The sequence below is a fragment of the Anabrus simplex genome, chromosome 3 (assembly GCF_040414725.1).
Source record: "Anabrus simplex isolate iqAnaSimp1 chromosome 3, ASM4041472v1, whole genome shotgun sequence".
NCBI classification, from domain to species: Eukaryota; Metazoa; Arthropoda; class Insecta; order Orthoptera; family Tettigoniidae; genus Anabrus; species Anabrus simplex.
This window is the reverse complement of record NC_090267.1, coordinates 82,634,366-82,660,068: the sequence shown is the minus strand read 5'-3', so window position 1 is coordinate 82,660,068 and position 25,703 is coordinate 82,634,366. Positions and strand designations below refer to the sequence as shown.

Here is a 25,703-nt window from a genome sequence, read left to right as displayed (position 1 = left end):
TCTCTCTCTCTCTCTCTCTCTCTCTCTCTCTCTCTCTCTCTCTCTCTCTTTCTCTTAGTTTCTCTTATGTTCCATCTACAATGACACACACACACATATACACACAGTCATCAATTATTTGCAGTACACTCTCTCAGCCACTCAGTCACACTCGTTAGCGCTGTCACGGTTCACAGTCTACATGTCAGCCTCGCAGGTCGGGATAGTATCCGCTGTTCACTCAACCCGTTGAACTCCGCAGTCTTCACACGTCTCCTAGTGTTCCCTTCTTCGCCGCTCCAGAACACCCCAGGACACACACGACGTCAGGTGAACAGGCACGAGTCCTCGGCTCCAACAGGCTGATACTCGATCAGGCTGACATCACAGCCCAGGCTACCACTGACTGCGCTCTCCGCTCACTCACTCTCTAACTCTCACTCACCAATTCTCACTGACTAACTCTGTAGGCAACTAACTGCTCTTTTATACCTGCGCCAGCCCTTCTGGAATAGTCCGGATGTTCGATGGATCGAGGGACCTCGCGAAATAGAAGACTCCAGATTAGTCTTCCAGTCGTTTCCGTAGTTCCCTGCGGCGCGACCGCAGATAGAAGTGAGAGGGGCCGGCCCAGCACTTGAGTGTTGCTCGCAGATTGGCGCACTCAAGCGTAAGGGGGGTGGGGCGATGGGTGATGGCCCCGGTGCGTAGCGCGTTAGCATGGCGGACTCGACAACTATTACAATATATTAAAATCTTCCGTATTGTCGCTTTTCACTTTACATGTATTGAATAGGACGACTCAATAAATCCTTTCCTTTGTGAAGTAGGTAGCTGTATGGTGGATAAGGAGTGTAATTCGAAGTGCCGTTATTAAATTTTCCATTTTCCCCAAGAATATGAAAAACTTAAGTTTCATATAGTATACAATTAAATTGAAATAATACATATCATGGTTCAACCTTTTCAATACAAGTAGAATTAGAAATGTAATGTTACATTCTTAGTTGATTACTGTTACATAACATTTTCGGTATGTAAACAACATTGTGCTACAAATTTGTAACATCACCTAGGAGGTAACGCTAATGTAAACGAAGACTAATAATCAATAAAGTCCCACTAAATGTATATTAGTGCACAGTGTAATGATAAGAAGGGCTCAGAAAATTAATAACTGGTTTGATAGAAGGCAATTCGGTTTTAGGAAAGGTTATTCCACTGAAGCTCAACTTGTAGGATTCCAGCAAGATATAGCAGATATCTTGGATTCTGGAGGTCAAATGGACTGTATCGCGATTGACCTGTCTAAAGCATTTGATAGGGTGGATCATGGGAGACTACTGGCAAAAATGAGTGCAATTGGACTAGACAAAAGAGTGACTGAATGGGTTGCTATATTTCTAGAAAATAGATCAGAGAATTAGGGTAGGTGAAGCTTTATCTGACCCTGTAATAATTAAGAGGGGAATTCCTCAAGGCAGTATTATCGGACCTTTATGTTTTCTTATGTATATAAATGATATGAGTAAAGGAGTGGAATCGGAGGTAAGGCTTTTTGTGGATGATGTTATTCTCTATAGAGTGATAAATAAGTTACAAGATTGTGAGCAACTGCAGCGTGACCTCGAAAATGTTGTGAGATGGACAGCAGGCAATGGTATGATGATAAACGGGATTAAAAGTCAGGTTGTGAGTTTCACAAATAGGAAAAGTCCTCTCAGTTTTAATTACTGCGTTGATGGGGTGAAAGTTTCTTTTGGGGATCATTGTAAGTATCTAGGTGTTAATATAAGGAAAGATCTTCATTGGGGTAATCACATAAATGGGATTGTAAATAAAGGGTACAGATCTCTGCACATGGTTATGAGGGTGTTTAGGGGTTGTAGTAAGGATGTAAAGGAGAGGGGATATAAGTCTCTGGTAAGACCCCAACTAGAGTATGGTTCCAGTGTATGGGACCCTCACCAGGATTACCTGTTTCAAGAACTGGAAAAAATCCAAAGAAAAGGAGCTCGATTTGTTCTGGGTGATTTCTGACAAAAGAGTAGCATTACAAAAATGTTGCAATGTTTGGGTTGGGAAGAATTGAGAGAAAGAAGAAGAGCTGCTCGACTAACTGGTATGTTCCGAGCTGTCAGCGGAGAGTCGGCGTGGAATGACATTAGTAGACGAATAAGTTTGAATGGCGTTTATAAAAGTAGGAAAGATCACAATATGAAGATAAAGTTGGAATTCAAGAGGACAAACTGAGGCAAATATTCATTTATAGGAGGGAGAAGTTCAATAAATTTCCAATTTCTTTGAAATCATTTAGGAAAAGGCTAGGAAAGCAACAGATAGGGAATCTGCCACCTGGGCGACTGCCCTAAATGCAGATCAGTATTGATTGATTGATGATTGATTGAGGACCATCAGGACCGCTGAACATAAGTGCAAAACAAGATAACAGGATGTCAGATAACTTGTATATTTATTTTTCTTTTCGAACCAGCGGAAATATGACAATATATACTCTAGTAAGAACAATTTGGCAGGATTATCTTCTTTTTTTTTTATAAATAGAAAGACTATACAGTATAAAAAAGGAGCATAGAAATAGACATTTATTATTATTTGGTAAGATTGAGAAAATGGAACGTACAAATAGATATAAATTAAAGAAGAATAGACTACAAATTGAAAAACTGTACAGTGAGAATGAAATATACAAATCGATATCAGTAAATTCAGGATATATATGAATTCTCAAAACATGGCTGATAATTAACAGGGGTACCAACTTGAAGTAAGTTAATATATTTAAAGCTTGTTGATGAATAATAGATTTTCCAAATATAATAACTAAACCTAACAGCGATGCTAAGGATAAACATGTGCTAAATAAATGCACTGATGGATAAATATGTGATATACACGAAAATCATTATCAGCAATTCCAAGTACATATTGGGAAGAAATAGGTTATAAGAAAACTCGTTGACATAAGGATGTGAGACATGAAAAAAAAGTTTACCGAAGGGGCCATAGCACATACTTAGAATGTATAATGATTATAACAAGTTCCATAATAACATGAGTGTATCTTAAAATGTGAAGCATTAATAGAAAAGTAGTTCCAAGGGATCATAGTACATGATTAGGATTTGTAGAGATAGTCACACGCTCCATAATAATACAAGAACACATAAAAATGTGAAATATGACGGGAAAGCTAGTACAACCTATGGTATAAAGGAGAGAAATAGGATACTGGAAGAACACAACGCGAAGTGTATGTCAGATTTATGGAGGTTATGGTAGACGGCCATTCAGTTCTATAGTTGCAATTTGACACTAGTAAAGGTAAGTTCTTAGCATAAGTATCTTGATTGTCCACAAAGTGTAGACCACTCCCCCAACTCCTGGCTAGATGCCTATAGGAAAGAAAGGTTAACTTTAAAATTTAAATAGGAAGGTCTCCATATCTCTTACCTCAAGGTAACAGCAGCGAAGTGATGGACAGAGAAAAATCTCATGCCTCGATGAGGTCTTGTGCTCTTTCCAGTTCTCGATTCTACCTGCTGAAGAGGGCAGTGTGTCGAGAATATATAGGCTGAGAGATCATTCTGGGAAGTGTGTTGTGACAAACAGCTGAGCTGGTGACGTATGACGTCAGCACAGGAAACAGATGAGTATCAAATATGGCGACTAGACGAATATCAGCTGTAGGGATTGGAGAATTAAACGTGAAAAGATATGCATTGTAGAGATGAAGGGGTAAGTTTACCAAAACTGTAAAGTCAGTATATATAGCACACGAAGTAGGATGGCACATTACAAGTGGTACCGGTTTCGACCACTGTTCCGGGTCATCATTAACCAATCACTTTAAATATAAAGAACAATGCACAGGAAAACAAAAGGTGATGTATAAATATTTCACCAGTTGTAATTCATGAAGCTCTATAACACTTTAGAGCAGGGCCTCTCAAACGCCCAAACTCTCACGCGTGCAGAGCGAGGTGCATAGGCTCTGTGCACTGTGCATCGGTACGCTTCGCCTCAACTCGGCTTGACTCGGATGGTGTAGTGTGCTGAGAGCGACGAAGCGTTTGGTGGTAGACGACGTGTTTATCAGTGAAATAGACAAGCGCACGACAACAACATAATAATGGAGCAACCTGTTTCGAAGAAAGCAAAGACTTCCGAAAGTCCATTTCAATCGAACTGGGAACTTTCGTATTTTTTTTGTTTGTTTGTCGTGACGATAACGCCAAATGCTTAATCTGTGGGACGATAATAACGTGCGTAAGAAAATCATCTATTGAAAGACACTACAACAGACTACATTTGGAAAATTATTGTGAAATCATAGGAGACGTCAGAGAGAAAGAATTAAGGAAGTTGAAACAGCTTGAAGAAGAGCATTCAATATCCACAAATGAGGTTTGTTCCAGTACTGTAGCATTTTCATTTTGGTTACGGGCTCTGCATTTCTTAAAAATTATGTTTACATTCCTCTCAAACATGTATGTGTATTTCTAATTCACTTTTTTAATTTTTTTAATAACACTGGTAACCTTGTCCCATACAACTGTGCGTCTCCGCTCACCACACGTAAACATTTCGCAGTGGGGGAGAAACAGCAGTGAAGGTGAGGAACGCGGAGACAGGCCGAACGGGGAGACAGGTGTAGGGAGAGAGGAGTGGGGGGTCTGCACTCTGGTCAACCAAGCGAAGTCGTCTTTTGCACCGTGCACAGTGCATGCACCACGCGCATGCACCCTGAGAGGCCCTGCTTTAGAGATTAGCACTGCGTGCTGAAATATCCCAAAATCCTGAATAAGTCGATGATCAGTCACATAAATGAAGCAAGAATCAAGAGAGCAGCAAAATATACTGCTGAATGGCACTGTGCTTCCAAATGTTTATGAAAACTCAAAAATTTAATAGTTCAAGTATCAAGCCTGCAAACTCTGCTAGGCGCGAAATCGTACAGTACAGTTTAATATATTTGATGATGGAAATATATATTAATGTATATAGAATCTCGTAAGTCAGATTCTTGAAGTTTGGAGATGCAGAACATTTGGCATAAAAAACAATTGTGGAAAGAAAAAATTTAAAAAGCGCAATATTAGAACAATTGAGAAACACATTTACACAGCGTGTGATTTCATGAAGACAAGAGCTCAGGTAGTTCTTGAGGTGGCGTAAGGTATAAATTTAAATTTAAATGTTATAATGATCTGAACAGTAAGTGATATTATAATACACAGTTCAATGCGGAAAAGTAAGAGAGGAAAACAAAGATGTTAATAGAAGATACTTCGGTGTGGATCAGAATATAAATCTATATATATAAAATAAGAGTTTTATATATATGTAAAATAAGAGTTTTATCTGTACATTGCTCAGAATTTAAAAAGGATGGTATTTCTGTATCAGTCATGTCCACAGTAACAAGGAGATGCTCTTTTCACTTTTCCGTAATTTCTGTCTGTCTCTGTCTGTCTGTCTGTCTGTCTGTCTGTCTGTCTGTGTGTATGTATGTACACACATCATGAGGAAACGGCTGAAGAGAATTTAATGAAAATCGGTATGCAAAGTCAAGGAATAAGTCGTTAAAATCTACTCTATAAATAATTTTATTAACGCTGACTGAAATGGTAGTTAATAATTTTATTCACGCTGACTGAAATGGTAGTTTAGAGGAAGGTCTAAAATTTACTTCTCCAATATTTATGTTATTAGTGGTTGTATATTAATGAAAATCGGTATGCAAAGTTGGAGAATAAGACGCTATAATCTAGGCCATAAATAATTTTATTCACGCTGAGTGAAATGGTAGTTTAGGGGAAGGCCTAAAATGGAATTCTCTAATTCAGTATTTATTTTATTAGTAATCCTATCTTAATGAAAATCGGTATGCAAAGTCTGAGAATGAGTCACTATAATCTAGGCCATAAATAATTTTATTCAAACTGAGTGAAATGGTAGTTCAGGGGAAGGCCTAAATTTTAATTCTCAAATATTTATTTATCGTATCGATAAATACTATATAAATAAATACTATATAACTAAGTATTTAACTTTAGTTATATAGTATTAAATTTCCAATCATTTATGTCTTATACATTGTTAATGTACCGGCTACGATCACGAGAGATATTCATGATTTGGATTTTTGTTACCAAGTTCCTATCAGCGCCGAGTCATGAGAAAATGGGTAAATAGGATTTAATGTAAATCGGTATGTAAATTCAGAGAATAAGGAACTACAGTCTACACTATAAATAATTTTATAAGACTCCCCAATATCACAGAGTCGAAGGAAAGCTAAATGTGAGGGCCTACAGTACAATATAGACAGCCCATCACATTTATCAACAATAACATTACATTGACCATTGTTTGTTGTGATGTGCTTTGTGTCTGCTGTTGCCACTCATCTCCGATAGTTTGGATTACTGCTGCGTACTGAGTATTTTTTAAAATTTGTCTTATGGCGACGATGGGATAGGAAAGGGCTAGGAGGGTGAAGGAAGCGGCTTTGGCCTTAAGTTACAGCCCCAGCATTTGCCTGGTGTGAAAATGGGAAACCACAGAATACCATCTTCAGGGCTGCCGACATTGGCGTTTGAATCCACCATCTCCTGGATGCAAGTTCACAGCTGCGCTCTCCTAACCATACAGCCAACTTGCCCAGTCATACTGAGTGTAATAGTCTGTCTGGATATTGGCGGGAAGTAGCTGGGGAGTTGATAACTTTCTTCTTTAGCATACCATTCCTCTTGTTCATAAATTTTCTGATACTGTTGGTACGTAACACACGGGTACATCATAGCATTCAAGCTATTCAATCACTACTATTGGCTGATGATGACCCGCAACAGTGGTCGAAACCGGTACTGCTTATAATCAGGTAGGAAAGTAACATTACATTTCTAATTCTACTTGTATTGAAAAGGTTGAACCATTATATATCTTATTTCAATTTAATTGCGAACTCAATTTAGTACGGAACATTATGAAATTCTTAACTTCATATAGTAGGTTGCATTATTGTTATTATTATTTACGCGGTTATGTACGGATTTTATTTTGAGGTCGTAACAAAACTTGAGGTTATGTCATGATACATCTGCGGCAGGTATATTAATAAGAGTTTATTTAATGATAATTTATTATTACTTATAAATATTATGTATAAATACAGTGTAATGTTGTGCAACACACGTTAGTAGTCTAGAACGACGTATCTTTGTCACTAGAGAGTTACAGAAAATTCCAGTCATTGTAAATAGGTTATTGGAGACTCTAGAAATTTTGAGAGAACATGTTGTGTCGTAATTTTCTAGAAGCCTGGCCAGGCAAATGAAATGGAAATGGCGTGTGGCTTTTAGTGCCGGATATGTCCGAAGACATGTTCGGCTCGCCAGGTGCAGGTCTTTCGATTTGACGCGCATAGGCGACCTGCACATCATAATGAGGATGAAATGATGATGGAGAAGACACAAACACCCAGCCCATGTGCCAGTGAAATTAACCGATGCTGGTTAAAATTCCCGACCCTGCCGGGAGTCGAACCCAGGACCCCTGCGACCAAAGGCCAGCACGCTAACCTTTTAGCCATGGAGCTGGACGCTCGCCAGGCAATGTATATAAAGAGGCAGTCTTTGAAATTGAGTGAAAGTTGTTGCGAGAGTTGCTAGTGAGTCAAGTATGTGAACTTTGTTGTGATCATTTTGTGTTGGTAGTTGGTTGAAGTGCGAATGTTGCAGTTTTCTTCTTCTTCTGCTTCCTCCTCCTCTTCTTCTTCTTCTTCTTCTTCAACTTTTCATTATTACTGTTTAAAATTATCACATTTCTCCTAAACCTGAAAATGTTCTTTGTCATCCCTTGTGAATGGAACGCGATTTCCAACGCAGATTAAAGCCTTCGTCACAGGAGGCAGGTCAGGAAAATTTGTGCAAAAATGGGAAATGGCCTTGAATTCCAAAACGTTACCAGGTAAATTACACCTTTGGGAATTGAGCTGTTAGCCTCAGGAAAGTTCAGATTTGCTTTCTGGTTTTCACTGATATTGCTAAATATTTCAAAAACAATGGTGTTTTTTAATCCACCTATTCAATACTTTTGTTTTCACTTATAGTGGTTACATAAACAGACTATCAGTTAAATGCGACATGTTTCGCCCTTAATTTAGGGCATCTTCATATGATGACTCCGCCCCTTTGTCAGCCTCGTCACACTTAACTCCACCCATCCTCTCCTCCCTTCCACACTCCCCTATTCCTTCCCCTCTGAGTTCACTACCGCCTCTGCAGCACAGTTATAAAACGAGACTCAGAGCCAACAGAAGGGCAGCTACCAACAAACAAGTTGATAACAGATAACAATTTTCTACTAACATGTAAGTCCTCATCTGTTCCAAACTACGTAATCAGAATTCTCTCCTTGCGTTCAACTTCTTAATTCATCCTTTCCTTCTCTTACAGAGAACATTTTCCAGTATCTACTGACAGTTCCTGACAAGGTTTCAAACAATAGTATTGCCTACAGGTGCTAAGAGCCACTTCTACAATATTTCAACTGACGCTTCTGTTTCACCTTATGCTCATATATTCATCAGCGGCCTTGAACATGTTGTATTTAGGACATTCATGTTGGTGCTTGTGTTCACACCCTCATGTCATTGGGATTATCTTATTTTCACTGTGGTATTCCCATACCTGCCAACTTTCGAAAAGAGAAATCCGGAAGATCCTTAAGCGGAGAATTTTTAACAACACGCACATGCGTAACAGTCTTGAGACATAATGAAAAAGGATGGCGGGGGGGGGGGGGAGATTATAAAAAATACTAATACAAGTCAAATACAGTAGATTGATCGATCGTACGTAAGAACTATACGCAAAAGTTTTTTGAATTTAGAGGGACTGCTCAATACTTTTAGCATATATTAGCGGCAACCTGTTACGCGAGAATGTACCAGCGATTTGGAGTTGCTAGTCATGAACAAGGATCTTGTAGGCTGGAGTGCTGTGCGCAGGTTATACACGGGCAACCTCATTACGAGCCCCCTGGTGCCAACGCTTCTCCTCGACCCACTAACCGACCCGTAGAAGTATTCTTATTTACAAGAATTAAAACGTAGACGGCGTAAAACTCAAATTTGCCACCATTTTCTGTGTTGGTATAGGCTGGCTAGGGCTGCCAACTTCGTACAATAAAAAGAGAAAATCGCGCAGGGCACCAGATTCGTTTTAATTACTCACAGGGTGATTAATTGCGCCGTACCTTGTGGAGTGTGTGGGATACTAGAGGCCTGTTGACTGCTTTGTTGCCCTCTACCCAATAGACTTGTTACAAGCCGGACCTAACCAAGCCAGACCAAGAATATTTTCTCATAGCCTAATCTTGTAACTAGTTCCTTCGTTGGCAGCTTCGCACAAGCCGCTGTGACATAATTCGAGACGGGCCGCATTGAATTTCTAACCTCTGTGACATCGTCTGAGCTGAGGGAGCCGCGCCGTATTTGGTATATAACCTATCTTCGCAAAGCGTCTACGGAATCTTTTCCTAAATACAGGTTATCGCCGTAATATCCACCTATATCTTTAAATTGCAATAAGAGAACTGAACTTAAAGGTTTTCAATTATTACAAAATGTGTAAAGAAAAGTGAAACAAAATGGCATAAAAGTCACGCTTTTTGTTTTCACCTCGTAGGCCTATAACATAGTTGCAATATTTTGATACCATTATGTATAGTATGAGCAAAATGGTTAGCACGTGTTGCCCTTTGGTTCAAGGGGTCTCGATTGTGTCGAGGATTTTAACTTTCCTTGATTAATTCCATTTTCTTCAAAATCACAGTCTGCTACTTGTTTGGGAACATCTTGTTGAATGAAGTAGCAGTTGAGGTCGAACAGGTGACAAAAGCATGGTGATAATCGATAACATGATTATCGATACATTTACCGGTCGAATTTCAAACACTGCATCTCGTATTACCAGCTACTATCGAAAGTCAAACAAATCCGATTTGACCTCAGAAAGCGAAATCGAGCGCGGATATTCAAAATCCGTACAATAACGTTGTTCATCCGTACAACTGTAAAACACACTCAAAATCCGTACATTTTACGGAAAAACTGGAATACTTGGCAGGTATGTATCCCACTAACAATTTTTCATGAACTATTTTAATTCGAATTTTAATGGAAGAAGTTTTAGTCTCGGACGAGATTATGGTTTAATCATTGACAGTGTTTCCATTAACATGTTTGTATAATGTATCATTTTTTCACATGTTTATGTCCCAATTTTTAGTAACTAGCTAAACTTTTAGCTTCCACATTTAATATTAGTTTTAATATTAGATGTACTCTTAAAGATTGTTTTTAGGTTGAAGATGCCCTAAATTAACGGCGAAACATGTCCCATTTAACTGATAGTCTGTTTAAGTAACTGCTATAAGTGAAAATAAAAGTATTGAATACGTGGATTAAAAAACACCTTTATTGTTTTTGAATTGTAAATTTTCAATATGGACCAAAAATGAGATTTATAACATGCAATATGGCAGCCAACCAGGCAAGATGTAGATTAAATAAGTTTCTCAATCTTTGTAAGTTGGTAAAGAATATAGTCTTTCTTACACAATGTCCGAGACTAAAACTGGTACCTACTTTTCTTAAGTCAACACAACATAAGAACATAAGCAGCCCAAGCCATAATATAACCCAAAGTAAGGTAAATGAATTATGGGCTAAAAATGAAAACAAGGCATATTACAGAAAGAAATCCAAATTGAATTTGTAATTATATAACGTTCACTTAGAGGTGACACAGGATTTAGCCCCATTAGAATGGCAGTCATATTGTTAACACATAGAACACAAACTAACATACGTACTTAGTAAGAAACAGGATACATTGAATAAGAAATTGAATCATTTGATAGGGACACAAGTGCGTCACAGTAAACAAACGATGCAAGAACAAATTAAAGGCCCATCGGGCACTGTTACTCCCTCGGTAGTTAACTTGACCAAGGTACAATTTACGGAAGGAGAGAATGAGCTACTTAAAAGGGGTCCAGAACATAATTGGCCTAATAAAGATAGAGAAATAGACATCATTAACACTGTAGCAAAAGCGGAAGTGAACATATCAAAACTCCCACGCAATGTACAAGACGAAGTAAGATTGGAGTTAAAGAAGAAATTGCCTAGATTAGCTAAAGAGATTTATACCAATTTTGATTCTAAACAATAGAAAGCAATAAAAAATATGAAATTGAAAACTGAAGATAACAATATTATAGTAACCAAGGCTGACAAAAGGGGCGCAATCGTTTTGATGGATAAAGATATATATACACAATATAATACAATAACAAATACACGTTAGTGACTAAAGATCTGTTAGCTTAAGTTCTACGCAACTTAAAGGCCTTACTTAAAAGATCCACATCTCTTTTTACTGAACAAGAACAATGAAAACTTGTCATTATGAATCCTAGGCTCCCAGAAACTAGAGCTTTGCCCAAGATGCATAAAAAATGTTCCGATTCGTCCGATAATCAATTGCCGAAATTCTCCCACGTATAAGGTCTCCAAATACGTTCATAGTTTTTTGAAAAGACATTACACTTTTATTAATAAACAACCATTAAGAAATTCCATTGACTTGTGTGACATTTTGTTTAAATTTGGTGTGCGTCCAAACCAAAAGATGTGCTCGTATGACGTAGTGAATATGTTCGCGAATATTCCGACAGATAAAACTGTTAATATTATTCATGATAATATTTGTAAACACAGTAATCTTAGTTAAATGAAAGTAGAAGTATTCACGAGATTATTAAATTTCGTATTAGACAATAATTACTTCTCTTTTAACAATAAAATTTATAAACAGAAGGGATTAGCAATGGGTGACCAAATATCGGGCATCCTTGACGAGATATTTATGGATTCAATCAAACACAATGAAATAATAGCAAAAATTAAAGGAATTGATGGTTGAGATATGTAGATGATACGTTTGTAATCATGAACAAAGATGTCACTAACAGTCAAGAAATCTTAAATAAGTTAAATTAAATCAAACCTAATTTGAAATTCACAAAAGAGGACGAAGTTGATAACTCATTGAATTTTCTAGATGTAACTGTTACGCATAAGGATAACTCTTTTGATTTCCAAATATTTAGAAAACCGATACAATCATCTACAACCATACACAATTTTTTCTTACACCTGAATTCACAAAAACAAGCATCTTTTCACAGTCTAATTCATAGAGCACTTAGAATCCCTCTATCTCCCAAGAATTTGAAGAAAGAACTGAATTATATTATGTACCTTACTAAACAGAATGGTGGGGCCGATGACCTTCGATGTTAGGCCTCTTTAAACAACAAGAATCGTCATCATCATCATATCATCAGCAAACAGAATGGTTTCAAAATAGGAATGGTCAATAAATTGATCAATAAAATTAAGAACAAGTTATCCACGAATTTGATACAAAAAAAAATGAGTATGCTACGTTCACTTTTAATAATCCAGCTATGCACTAGATTACTAACGTGTTCAAGAAACGTAATTTTATTATAGCTTTTAGAACTACTAATACTGACCAATCCATATTCTTTAATCATAGAAAAGTTAATTATGACAAAAATTGTTATTTGGGATCAGTAGTATACAGACTCAAATGTGCACAGTGTAATTTTTCGTATGTTGCACAGACTGGGAGAAGCTTTGACAAGATACATGGAACATGTTAATGCAGAAAAACATAGGAAATACTCAGCAATAAGTTTCCATTTGAGGGAGACTGGTCACTGATTTGAATCCATAGAGGAAGACCTAGCGATAATTAGAAACATAATACCAATATAATGGTCCGTTATTGGACATTATAAGTTTTCCAGCTAACTCATTCTTGGTTGCCTGCGTTTTGCCCTCGTGTGCTAAGGTAGGCTCATCAGTTGGTACTTAGCACACCTACCAAGACGCTGGCTGGTGCATACCGTGGAGGCCACTGCATAGGCTACTTGAAACCACCAGCAGTGCCAATACACTGTGAGAGACTAAGTCTCATTTCCAAAAATTGATGCCTGTCTGGCCATCAGATGATATAGATGTTGATTCCCATAGGGAACATGAAATATTTGTCCTGAATGAGTAAATTTATAATAAAACAGTTGGGCATTTTTCTGCCCATCACTAATGTAGAGGCCATCATTGAGAAAGTCTTCAGCAGCATTTGCAATCCAATTTAGGATTTCTTGACTATCAGTAATAGTGGTTGCATTATCAGCACTTTTCGGTGTCCCATGATGAAACAACTATGCTGAAAATATCAAGGAGGACCAACTGAACACCAGTTGCAGGAATACCTTCGAGATTTCAGTCAATGAAGAAAGCGAACTGAAAGTGCCGGGAGAAATGGGTGTCAGTTTACTGCTGTTCTTGATTATGGGATGTGAAGAAAACACATTTTTTCCTCTGACAATTCAAGTTATTTAAATCCCTTTTCATTCTTTTTAACAGTAAGTAGGGGAAGACATGCTGAGTGTTTCTTTCTCCTAGAAAGATGCAGGTCATGACACCTAAGCATTTTTCTGCAACCTGTCCTTCAAGAACAGGACAGTTCCATTTTTTTGCAGTCTGTGTGTGTTGTGTAATTGTGAAAATTAAAGAGTACATTTTAAGCCGTTTTCAATGCAATGTTATTTTCATAAATAGGAGAGGCAGTTAAGGCGTTCATGGACATTTTACATTAAAATAGGCAAAAAATATCTTTGCTGTACTCAGTGAACTTACATTACTGTAAATTGTTCCTGTTATATTTGTAAAAAATTAAGCATAGGCTTCACATCTGGTGTCTAGATATTATACAATTTTAAAGTATTTTTTTGAAGGAATCAAATTGTGATATATGAAGGAGGCTTTTGTTATTTGCAGATTTTGTCAAGGATACAAGCGACTCAGATTGGACAGATAGCTCTTCAGCTGTTCGGGTGGAATATGAGGAATATGAGGTAGCTTCATCTTCATCAGACCAACCATTTTTTAGCAGCGATAGCATGTCATCAGCAACTGATGTGAGTGTGTGTTTTGTAGCAAAGTGATATTTTGTTTTGTATTATGAAATAGATCATTGCAGGCTTGAATGAATTTGTAGCTCTCTAACATCTTGAAGCCGTTTTTAATTGACAGGTAATGTTGTTTAAAAAGAAATAAAAATAATTCATATTTCTGCAATGTCAGTTCAATGCCTTGGTAAGAAAGATGTTCTCATTAAACGGAAAGTTACTCTAAGAACATGGCTTTCATAAATAATACCTACCTAGTAATGAATGTTGATGAATGTGGACATGGTTAGCATGGTGGCGTTCCGATCCCAGCGGCCAAGTATTGAAGCTTAGTGAATTTTGGGGTGAAATTTTCACCAAAATATAATGTGGTGTCGTGATGGGCACATGGTCTTAAACCCTTTGCTAAAACTAAAACAAACATAGATGGTTGCTGCAACCCCAGAAATAACCGGGATAAGCTGAAGGAATATTTTAAAAGGAATATCAGTGATAATATTGAAAGAAGCAATTGTGATGGTAATTGAAATTATTAATATTAATTATTTGTGCTGACTACACCATCCTTATAACTGATAGTACAGAGAGCTTGCAGCAGATCCCGTCAAAAATGAAGGAGGCATGTGAAATTGGACCTGTCGTGAACATGAAGACCAGGTAAATGATTGTGACCAAGAGCCATGTCATATATTTCTTTATCTGTGGGTCAGCACTGTACCGACACAGAGGCTTGAGAAGATCGTGTACCTAGGCAGCATTGTCAATGAGCACGGGGACAATTCTCAAGAGGTAAAGTGCTGCATTGAGAAGGCTGTGTCTACCATTATAAGCCGATGTCAAGCACCCTGCAGCAGAGAATTCCCACTGCAAGTGCAGGTTGGAATCATACGATGGTATGTGTTCTCTGTCTTGTACGGAGTCGAGTTCTCAACAATGACTAAAGAAGAGATGACTGAAGAGATTCAAAGCATTTGAAATGTGACTCTGCCCTAGCATATTTTATATCAGCTCAGTGGACAGAATGCAAATGAAGAGTTATTGATCAGGATGCGCAACGAAAAAGAACTCTGTTAAGATCAAGATGTTCTCCTTACTTTGGTCACATTATGCAGCGCTCGGATATCTACAGCCCTTTGCAAATTGTAATACACTTGGCTGAATGACTCAGGCAGTAGAGTGCTGGCCTTCTGAGCCGAAGTTGACAGGTTCAGTCATGGGTCAGTCTGGTGATATTTGAAGCGGTTCAGATACGCCAGCTTCATGTCAGTAGATTTACTGGCACGTAAAAGAACTTCTGCAGGGCAAAATTCCACCACTTTAGCATTTTCGAAAACCATGAAGGTAGTTAGCGAAATGTGAAACCAATAACGTGATTTATTACATCATAATAAGAGGAAAAATCGAAGGGGAAGAGAGAGACTGGGAGATCCCTCACATCCTGATTGGAGAACATGAGGCATTGGTTTGGACAGCAAATATCTTGCTTTTCTGCGTGGGCACCAACATGATTGTTGATATTTAAATGCTCTGAGTTGAACTGTTGTTTTTTTCTATACATTCCGTAGAGGTTGCCTACGTTTCGAATACATTACTTTATTCTTTGTCAAGGTGACAGAAAAACCACCATTGGCATGTAGAAGAACTTGTGCAGGACAAAATTCTAGCACCTTGGCATTGAACAGTGTTGTTATTGTTTTCTGTCTAGCCTGGTGGAATAGAGTGGGGTACCTGTTAGTTTATAAATTTATTACTCAAAATTAGTTTTGGCTGAGTGAAGAATCTAATAGTTACAAATTAACGGAGTCAAAACTGAAAAGAGATTACTTCAGATATAGAAAGCCATTATACTTTTTTTTTTTTTAGCTTGTTCATGTTTTGAATGCCCATGGCTATAGGTTTAAGTTCCTTTTTAGGATTATTGCCTTCTTCCATGCTTTTGTAAGCACTATTCACATACCTAGATAAAACGAACCAATGCACAGCAGTACCAGAACACAATTACAATAACAGCTGTAAATATTGTGTCGAAGAGTTGTCGAAACCCTGTGTGCCAACTTCTATTTTTACTGCTCTCACAGATGTTAGAGCTGTAATATCAAAACAAAATTTGGTGTGCTTACTCTTTGGAACGTGGCAGTTCTCTTAAAATGATTACTGGAAAAAGGGCACGTAGAGCCAAGTGCCTACGTTTGGTTAATGGCCTCATTTCTAGTCCAAGGTTAGCATAGTAACTTCCTGCCGTATTGATGTGAGTTAGATTTTAGGCAGTTTCATGACTTTGAGACTGGAAAGGTCTGGAATAGGTTCAGACCATACTTTTAACCACCTCAAAAGTGAACTTCCTTCTGTTCCTCACCTTGGTTCCTGGCAAATGGTCATGGATGCTTTTTTTTGTAAGCCTCTTCTTTTCTTTACCAGTTCATATAATGTCAGGTCTCCTCATACTGCAGCGTCACATTGTTCAATCTTGTGTTGCTACTGATGATAAGTTGGTGATTCTGATTTCTTTTTTCTTTGTTTGTTCAGCACGTTGTTGTTGGTCTGCCTCTTTCCCTGGATAGATTTGGTATGCTAATGACTTCCTCATTACGTGACCATACCATCTCATGCTGCACTTCTAGAATTGCTTTAAAGGATCCACTTATATGTTTGTTCTAGATCTTGTTGATTCAGCTGACACCATGTGCTCATTTAAGCATTTTCATTTCATTTATGTGTAGTCGTTTATTATTATTATTTATTTAGCTTATGGCTAGTACATAACTCTACATACAAATATTCAAAAATATATCAAACAATATAACACCTTAAACAATCAACCAATCTCTAAAACAGTTCATAAACTTAAATCCAAGCTGTCCAACCATTGTACAACCCCGTCAGAAGCACACACAAACTTCTTTAGCTGACCGGAGTATAACCTCCTAGGACATTCGGTGACAATATGACGGATGGTCTGTTTCTTCTCACCACAGTTGCACTCAGGGGAGGAGCGCATACCCCACATGTGGAACAATGACCCACATCGTCCATGATTGGTACGGACTCTGTTGAGAAGAACCCAAGTTCTTCTAGGGAGATTAAAACCAGGTGGTGGGTGTTGGAGACTAAAGAGGGTCTGCCATTCATCTGGAGCTGAGTTGGTCCACTCCAATTGCCATTCATCAGAACCGTTAAAGTTCCTATTGATGAGTTCCCTTGCAGTCTGAATTGGTGGAGATCCTGACTTCAGACGTCCATACCTAACAACCATGTCTTCATGAATGGGAAGACTTGGGTTCATTGTTATCTTCCTGAACTCGCGAATTAGGTTATTTTGTCTGTGAATCCTTGGAGGTGTTATGTGACTCAAGACTGGCAACCAGAAAAGAGGAGTAGATCTGACTGCACCGTTGACAATGCGCATCGTCTGATTCAGAACAACATCAATATTCTTAATATAAGGGCTATTCAACCAAACAGAAGAACAATACTCGGCTGTAGAGTATACCAGTCCCAGTCCTGACGACCTAAGAGTGAATGCTGATGCTCCCCATGTAGAACCTGCAAGTTTCTGAATGATATTGTTCCTGGTCTTCAGTTTAGCAGTGGTATTCATTAAATGTTTTCTGAAGGATAGCGTCCTTGGAGTTAGAATTGTGTGGTAGGGGAGAGTTGTCGAGGGAAACATTCAAAGTAACGTTCGCCTGCCTGTTATTAAGGTGAAAGAGACAGGTTTCCGTTTTGCTGGTGTTAGGTATCAAACACCACTTATCAATGTACTCGCTCAAAATGACAAGGTCTCTGTTCAGAATTGCTTCTATTTCATTCACATTGGATTGCTGAGTAACTATTGCTAGGTCATCCGCGTAAGCGAATTGGCGTGATGTAGTACGGGGTATATCGGCAATGTACATATTAAGCAGCAATGGAGAGAGAGCACAGATCCTTGAGGGAAACCATTGTTGAGCTTTTTAACTTTACTATGTTTGTTATCCATAACTACCTGGATCAGTCTATCTGATAGCATGTTGTTTATGAGTTGTGACATTACTCTGCATCCAACAAGTTTAAAAACAGTATCATAAGCAGCTGTAAGGTCTATGAACACTGCACCACTCTTCAGTCGTTTTTCAAAACCTGCTTCAATGTGGGTTGTTAACGCAAGAACTTCGTCTTCACAACTACGGTTAGGTCTATAACGGGCTTGTTCTGCTGGGAGCGATCGTAAAATTACAGGGCTTATTCTGTTGTAGATGAGCCGTTCCAGAAGTTTGTAAAACACACACTCATTAGAGCAATTGGACGATAACTTTCAGGACAATCGGAAAGTTTACCTGGTTTCAGAATAGCCAGAATCTTGGTTCGTTTGAACTCTGGAGGAAGTTTGCCTGTAATCAGAATATTTGAGAAAAATCGTAACAACCATTTCCTTGTGTTCTTCCCACAATGCTTGAGGAATTCAGGGTGAATGCCATCAAAACCAGGTGCTTTGCGGTTTTTTGTTGTCTTCAGAGCAGACAGGAGCTCTTCTTCGGTGAAAGGGGCAGAAATATTTGATGAACCAATATTATGTCTTTTCATGAAGGTTAGTTCTTTTATTAACCGATTGAGTTCTTTCTTGGGTTTCACTTTAGACAATCCAGCAATCCGTTTGACAACTTGATCAGGCGATACAGCAGATTTGGGCTGTGGAATGTGAGGTGATCTCCCAAACTTCTTCAAGAGGCTCCAAGCCTTTCTGCTAGAATGTTTGAAATCCATAGTCTCCACAGTTTCTGTCCACTTGTTCCATCTGGCTTCATCTAAGTTGTTCATGAGTTCATCAGCAACATCTGTTTCTCCATTCTCTTGAAAATCACTGTAGAGTTTTTCACATGTTTCATTCCATCCAGGTATGTACTCCTTTCTGACCCCTCTAGGAATATGTCTTTTTGCAGTGACAAGTATTGCTTTAACAAATCTACAGTAGTTGTTGACAACAGGAGGAATCCATCTTATGCTGCTATCAAGATCAGCAGAGAAACTGTCCCAGTTAGCTTTGACAAAATTCCACCGTGGAAGAGGAGACGATCTAATAATGGGGATTTGAACGCCTATTTCCAAAAGAACAGGACGGTGCTGACTGTGTGGGAAGTTTGTGAGCACTCTACGAATAGCAGGTAAACTGTATCCCTGGTGATCAGTGGACACAAAACATAAGTCAGGATTGGTTTCTGTGTTCCACCTTGCTGATTTAAAGGAGCCTTTTTCCTTGGGTTGAAGATGTGCTGAATATTGGACAAGTCTGACCATTCAGTAAGTTTTTCTCCACAAAGGTCATTTGACCTGTATCCCCATTGGGTGTGATGGCTGTTAAAGTCACCCACATAGACAGCAGGATGTGCAAAGTTTGGAAGAACATTATCAGGCCATGGGATACCTGGAGGTTTATAAGTGTTCACAACTGTCAAGCTGTTAACCTGAGTCACAATGTTAGACATGTTGTTCTCATGGTGTGTAGAGACTAGATGAGCATCCATGATGGAGTTGCAAACATAGGTCGCAGAACCGTACGATTGATGATAAGTCACTCCCAATAATCTGTACCCATGGATCTTTCCTCTTGAGTGCATTTGTGACTCATCAGAGATATGAGTTTCTTGAACACAGATTAAATCAATGTTATTTTCTAATGACAGTTTGGATAAATAGTCGGCCTTAGATTTACTCATGCCTTCTATGTTAATTTGAAGGACTCTTAATACAGGACCCAAGGGTTTGGTTGATTGGCTCTGAAAAGAGCTTCTGTGAGCTGTCATTTGTTTGTGTACCATTGGTCAGGCGATCTCGAGAGACAGTCTGACCGCCAAGTGCTGATGTTCAGTTCAGTAATGGAAATTTAATTCCAACTACCTTAGCAGGGGCACCACGGGCAGGAATCATCTTGTAGTCAAGCATTCTGCTTCTTACATCATAGCAGGTCTAACAATAATATTTTAAACCCTGCCTTTGGTTCTTACTGGCATTTTGGAATGGCGGAGTACACTCAACAAAGATCTCCACTCCAACCAGGCAGTCTTTATCTGATGCATTACGTCTTCATAACACTTACGCTGCTTGTCAGTACAGGACCAAAATATTTGAACTGCATGACATTGGATATGTGGGTATGTATTTTGCAGCCTACTCTCCTGCTGTCACCAAAATCATATTCCATGTATTCTGTCGTATTGCAGTTGACATGTAGACCATTCCATTGCAAGATTGATGTTCACTGATTGAAGATCTCCTTCATAACCATAATCTCAATTAATAGTATACACCAGTAGAAGTACCTCAGGTCTAGCTTCACATTAACAAAGTAATTGAGGCTGTTGTCTATGATATCTCTAGCTCTTACTGTATCATAAAGTAAATTCTTCTTCTTCTTCTTCTTCTTCTTCTTCTTCTTCTTCTTCTTCTTCTTCTTCTTCTTCTTCTTCTTCTTCTTCTTCTTCTTCTTCTTCTTATTCTTATTCTTATTCTTCTTCTTCTTCTTCTTCTTCTTCTTTTATGACCACATAGGATCACTTTAGTCAGTCCGCCGTTCAGGTCTCTTTGAAGGGATTGTTCGGGCTTTGCGGTCCTTCCAGTACTTCTTCAGACGCTCTGATCTTCGTGTCCTTTCCTCAGTTGAAAATGTGCATGTTGTTGGTTTGTTTTGTGTAAGGGTAAAGCGGAGGTTTGTATTCTTGAGTTTCCGCAAAGGTCTGATCTTCTCCTGGTGCTTAGTAGTTTTTTAATTTATTCAGAGCTTGGTAGACTTCCTTTATTGTGGGGTGATTGATGTTCTCTGGTGATGTTTTTATCGGGGTGTTTGTGTCCAAATGAAGGAGTTCTGTAGGTTCCTCACAATTTAAAAGCTTGTTGAAATGTTTAGCCAGAATTTCTGCATTGTCTATTGTTATGGGCCAGCTTACCATCTTCATCCTTCATCAGTAGGGTCGGGGGTTCATATTTTTGGAGCTGCTTTCTGAAGGTTTTGTAGTAGTCCCTTGATTGAGTTTTACTGAACTGTTCTTCAACTAACTGCAGGGTGTCGTTACGATGTTGTCTTTTTATTCTTCTTAAGACTTGGGTAGTTTCTTTTCTCTGTTTTACTAGCTTTTGATAGGATATTTCTGTCTTTTGGGACTGATGTAATAGCCATGCCTGATGTCTTTTCTCCACTGTTTCATCACATTCACTGTTCCACCATTGGTGTTTTTTATGTGGTTTAATTGGAGCCAGATCTTTTGCAATTTGTTTAAGGTTGTGTACTAACTCTTCAAGTTTATCTGTGATTTTTATTTTTTCAGTTGCTTTCTGGTAATTTTTGTTGTTGATTAGTTGGGTAGGATCTATTTTTCTTTTAGTTTTAAGGGCTTGCTTTTGTTGTCTCCTCTGGGGAGTGAGTTTAATTTTAATTTTAACTACGTAGTGATCTGAACCTGTGTCTATTCCTCGGAGGACTTTGACGTTATAGATCTCTTTGTGGTGGTATTTGTCCATGCAGACGTGATCCAGTTGCCATTCTCCTTTAGTGTAGTCAGAGTGTTTCCATGTTTTGAGTTTTTGAGGTTTCCTCTTAAAACATGTAGATTTTGAGATTAAATTATGGTTTCTACACAGGTCAACTAGTCTCTCTCCATTTTTATTTGTTTTCTTGTGTGCTGGCCATTTTCTGAGGATGTCACGGTATTTTCTTTCTCTGCCTAGTTGAGCGTTGAAGTCACCTATTAATAATTTTATGTGGTGTTTGGGGATGTTATCTATGGTCTGGTCCAATAGGTCCCAGAATTTTCCTGTTTCCTCCTGGTCTTTTGAGGAGTTGTTTTTATCATTAGTGGGAGCATGGGCATTTATTATAGTATAGATTTTATTGGATGCCTATAAGGTGAGCGTTGAGAGTCGTGGAGACTGTGATCTGAATTCTTGAACTGAGTTTATTATATTTATAGTGATTATGTGAATAAAATTACTGAGGTAACTCTTCAAGTCAAGACACTGCATCACATTTGCTAATAAGTCCATAAAAATTCTTCTTCTGTTCCGGCCTTCTAAAGACCACGTTACAATTTCAGTTCCTCCTTAGTTGTGCTTTCCTGTTCTTCCAGTATTCTTTCATTGTTTCACTGTGCTTCATTTTCCTGTCTTCAGTCCACTTTGTGCCTGTTTAATTACTTTCCCCTTTGTTGGTTCTCCAGTGACAGTTCACGCCTTCTCTACTACATACGGACCCCTATAGGGTTAGGAAAATTTTGACTTCTTCCTCGCTACATTTTTCTGACATAAAGGACATGAATGTACAAAGGCTTCTACGTCCTCTTCATTCAGCCACTGGTTAACGTCTTTAATTCACGCTAAAGTCCTTGTAATGCCCTGATGACCACCGACAAGAGAATTAACCCTACCAGCAACCATCGGTAGTTCCAAATAATCGTAGGAGTGGACGGGGTGTGGATCCACTGCAATCAAAATAGGAGCCAGATTATTCATAATATGTCGGCCTAATTTAGATGTATAGTTTCAGAACCTATGATTCTCACTGCTTTCTCAGGCACAGTGGGGATCCTACTTAACGCATCTGCATTCTTATTCTTCTTCCCTGTCTTGTACACTACATTGAAGTCATACTCGGCTAATTTTAATCTAAATTTTATTAACATGGACGACCGGTCTTGAACATTGAATCCCCATTTTAAAGTCTTGTGGTCCGTGACTACCGTGAAGTGTGTGTCCAAATAAGTATGGTCTAAAGTACTTCACGCTCCAGATGATATCAAGTAATTCCTTTTCCGTAACCGAATAATTCCTTTCCGCTTTGTGTAAAGTATGCTGTAGGCAAGTCCTGTCTACTTCTTGCAAGAGAAGAGCTCCTAAAGCTTCACCACTGGTATCTGTCATTCAGATAAATGGTCTCTCAAAATCTGGGTACTGTAATATGAGTGTCTCTGTCAGCTTCTGTTTCAGTATTGTACCAGGAAGGCATAGCCCCGTGCACATATAAATTACAAATTTTATTTTCTAGCATACAATTCAGTTCCGAAACGTGAACAGCTGTGTGAGAGAATGTTCTCATACCTACTGCACTCCACGAGCGAGAACGTAAGTCAAGCAAGGTCAAGTGACGTCACCACCGCTTGCTGCTTACTTCCCCTACAGAAGTTTCTCGGCTATTTTCATTAACTTTTTAATGTCTGGACCGATTAACGCGAGACCAATGCTGAATTGTAGCCAATGTTCTGGAAACAAAACCCTGCAAATTTGAAACCAATCCATCCAGCGGTTTCCAAAATATGACAATTTAAATTTTGGGAGGAATACTTGCCCCTTCATCACCTGATTTCGAGCGCTGTGCGCCAGACCTGTATATATAGGCCACTGGGCCAAGGCCATAGCCAGTCCCATGTACAGACTAGTGTGTGTGCAGAAAGTATGCTCCGTCACGATTCGCGAGGACATGATCATGGCCGTAATCGAACGCTGTTGAAATAGTAAAAGAACATCTTACCGTACGTGAAGTTTCCGACGCGCCATGACGACGGTAAGATTCTAGACGTTTCTCAAGGTGAATTATCGTAATATAACACTTGTGAATTTATTAACAGAGTAAAGCTATAATTTGGAGTGAGAATTGAAGTGTCCAATATTTTACGGACTAGTACATGACATCGTGAACTTTACTAATTTCGTATAATTGTGAACTATGACAATATCCTAAATCATTGTGTGTGGCAAACTGAAATCCTAATTTACGACAACTTCAATCATTCTAGACATATTTCTTATACGATAATATATCACTGAACTGTGTGTAACTTTATTTACTCGACATTCGTCCCACAACAGGGTAAGACTTAACTATTTTCCTAGTGCACTTTCTCGATCTTTCGATCACCACTGTGAGAAACCCAGTGAACATTAAGGACTTTTTACAATAATATTAAGTAGAACAGACTAGTCTGGTGTAAATTCAACCATAAAATCACCTTAATCTGTTAATAATATTTGTTCCGAGACTGTTACAAAATCACATTTTCAAGTGCTTGTGGACTGTGTTCACTACTTTACAATCGTATTTCAGACATAATTAGTGACGATCATGAACTGTGTTACATCTCAAACCCATGAACTGTGTATATAAGAACTGTGTTTTCTGCAGCATGGACTGTGAATGTTAATTTAACATTGTAAAATCAGTATAAGAATAGAACTGTGCATTACGACAGTGTGTAGTATTAATATCCATGATATTTGTGAATTCAATAGTGCCAATTGAACTTTCCGTGTTCCGATATTTCCACCGAGAACAACGGAAATCTTGGTAAAAGTGCTACGAGATCCTGCTACATCAAACGTCACTTTGTACGAGGGATTTACATGGTTTCTTCAGTTATGGTACCCATTGAGGAACGTCTACGAGGGAGATTGACGTGGTATCTTCACTGAACATCGCCGGTGCTGAGTTTGAGTCTTCGCCTGCACTCCGCGGAATGTTCCAGACACTAAGTCTCCAACTCCAACACTCGTAAGCAGATCTTCTCGTGTTCTGAGTGAGTAATCACAACTGACTGACTTTTTACAAAGCAGTTCTTCCAGTACAGTGCTATTACAAGTGCTTCGTGTGGATATTAATTCATAATTTTATCGTCATTTAAATGAAGTTCACATTTTGCTATAAATTCATTTTCAAAGTTATTAATTAATTTGAATTCACATTACGTAGATGAACTTTAGGATTTTCAAGTGCTTTACTAACTTCTTTTTATTCAAACAAACTGAGACATTCAGCAAGAGACCAAAGATTTTATTATTTATCAAACTTTCCATGACAAGTGTGTGTTCATTTTTGTGGTTTAAAAATGAGAAAGACTGTAGGTCAGCACCATAAATAATGAACTGATCCCAGGTGGAAAGTGATATTTTGTGTTTACATTTAAATTAGAAAGACTGTAGGTTGTTCATGATTTATGGAAGAGCAATATATTTTTTTTTTTTTTAATGTTCTCAAGCAAACAGACATCAAGAAGATCACAACATAAATCTTTTATTTTGTCAAGTATTAGTTACAAATTCGAGTTGCAATTGAAATTGCAGGGTGATATGTCTGTGGATATTGTTCATAAATTTTACAAAGAAGAATTACCATTTATTATTCACCCTGCGATACTATCCGTCTCTGTACCTGCTCCAAAATACACCGAACACTACCTGAGATCCTTCCCTTGCTCAAACCCCACAATCATTTCCCTGTACAGTATACAGAAAGCTGCCTCTTGCTTATCCGTCCAGGCATAAGGGACATTGTTCTTCAGAAGTTCATACAGAGATTTTGCTATACTCCGGTATGAACCTGAGGTACTACCCACTCAAACCTAAAAATCCCTTCAGCTGTTTAGTGGTTGTAGGTCTAGGAAAGTTCTTTACTGCTTCAACCTTTCGGTCGTCTCACTGTAACCCATTTGTGGTAATAACGTGGCCTAGAAACACCACCTTGTCTCTGGAATTCACATTTGTCTCGCTGTAATTTCAGCCATTGCTCCCTCAATCTCTGAAACACGTCCCTAAGCCTCTGATTGTGTTCCTCAATAGAATTTGCAAAAATTAAAATGTCGGAAAGATAGATAACGCATTTTTACACC

General features: G+C 38.4%; 1 protein-coding gene across 1 annotated transcript in view; it reads left to right on the top strand.

Moving 5' to 3' along the window:
* LOC136865997 (E3 ubiquitin-protein ligase Mdm2) overlaps nt 1–25,703 on the top strand; it is a 279,039-nt gene that overhangs the window by 177,229 nt on the left and 76,107 nt on the right. The window contains exon 6 of the mRNA XM_067142603.2: nt 13,949–14,088. Within this exon, the coding sequence (XP_066998704.2) occupies nt 13,949–14,088 (140 nt within the window). The remainder of the gene's footprint in view (nt 1–13,948; nt 14,089–25,703) is intronic.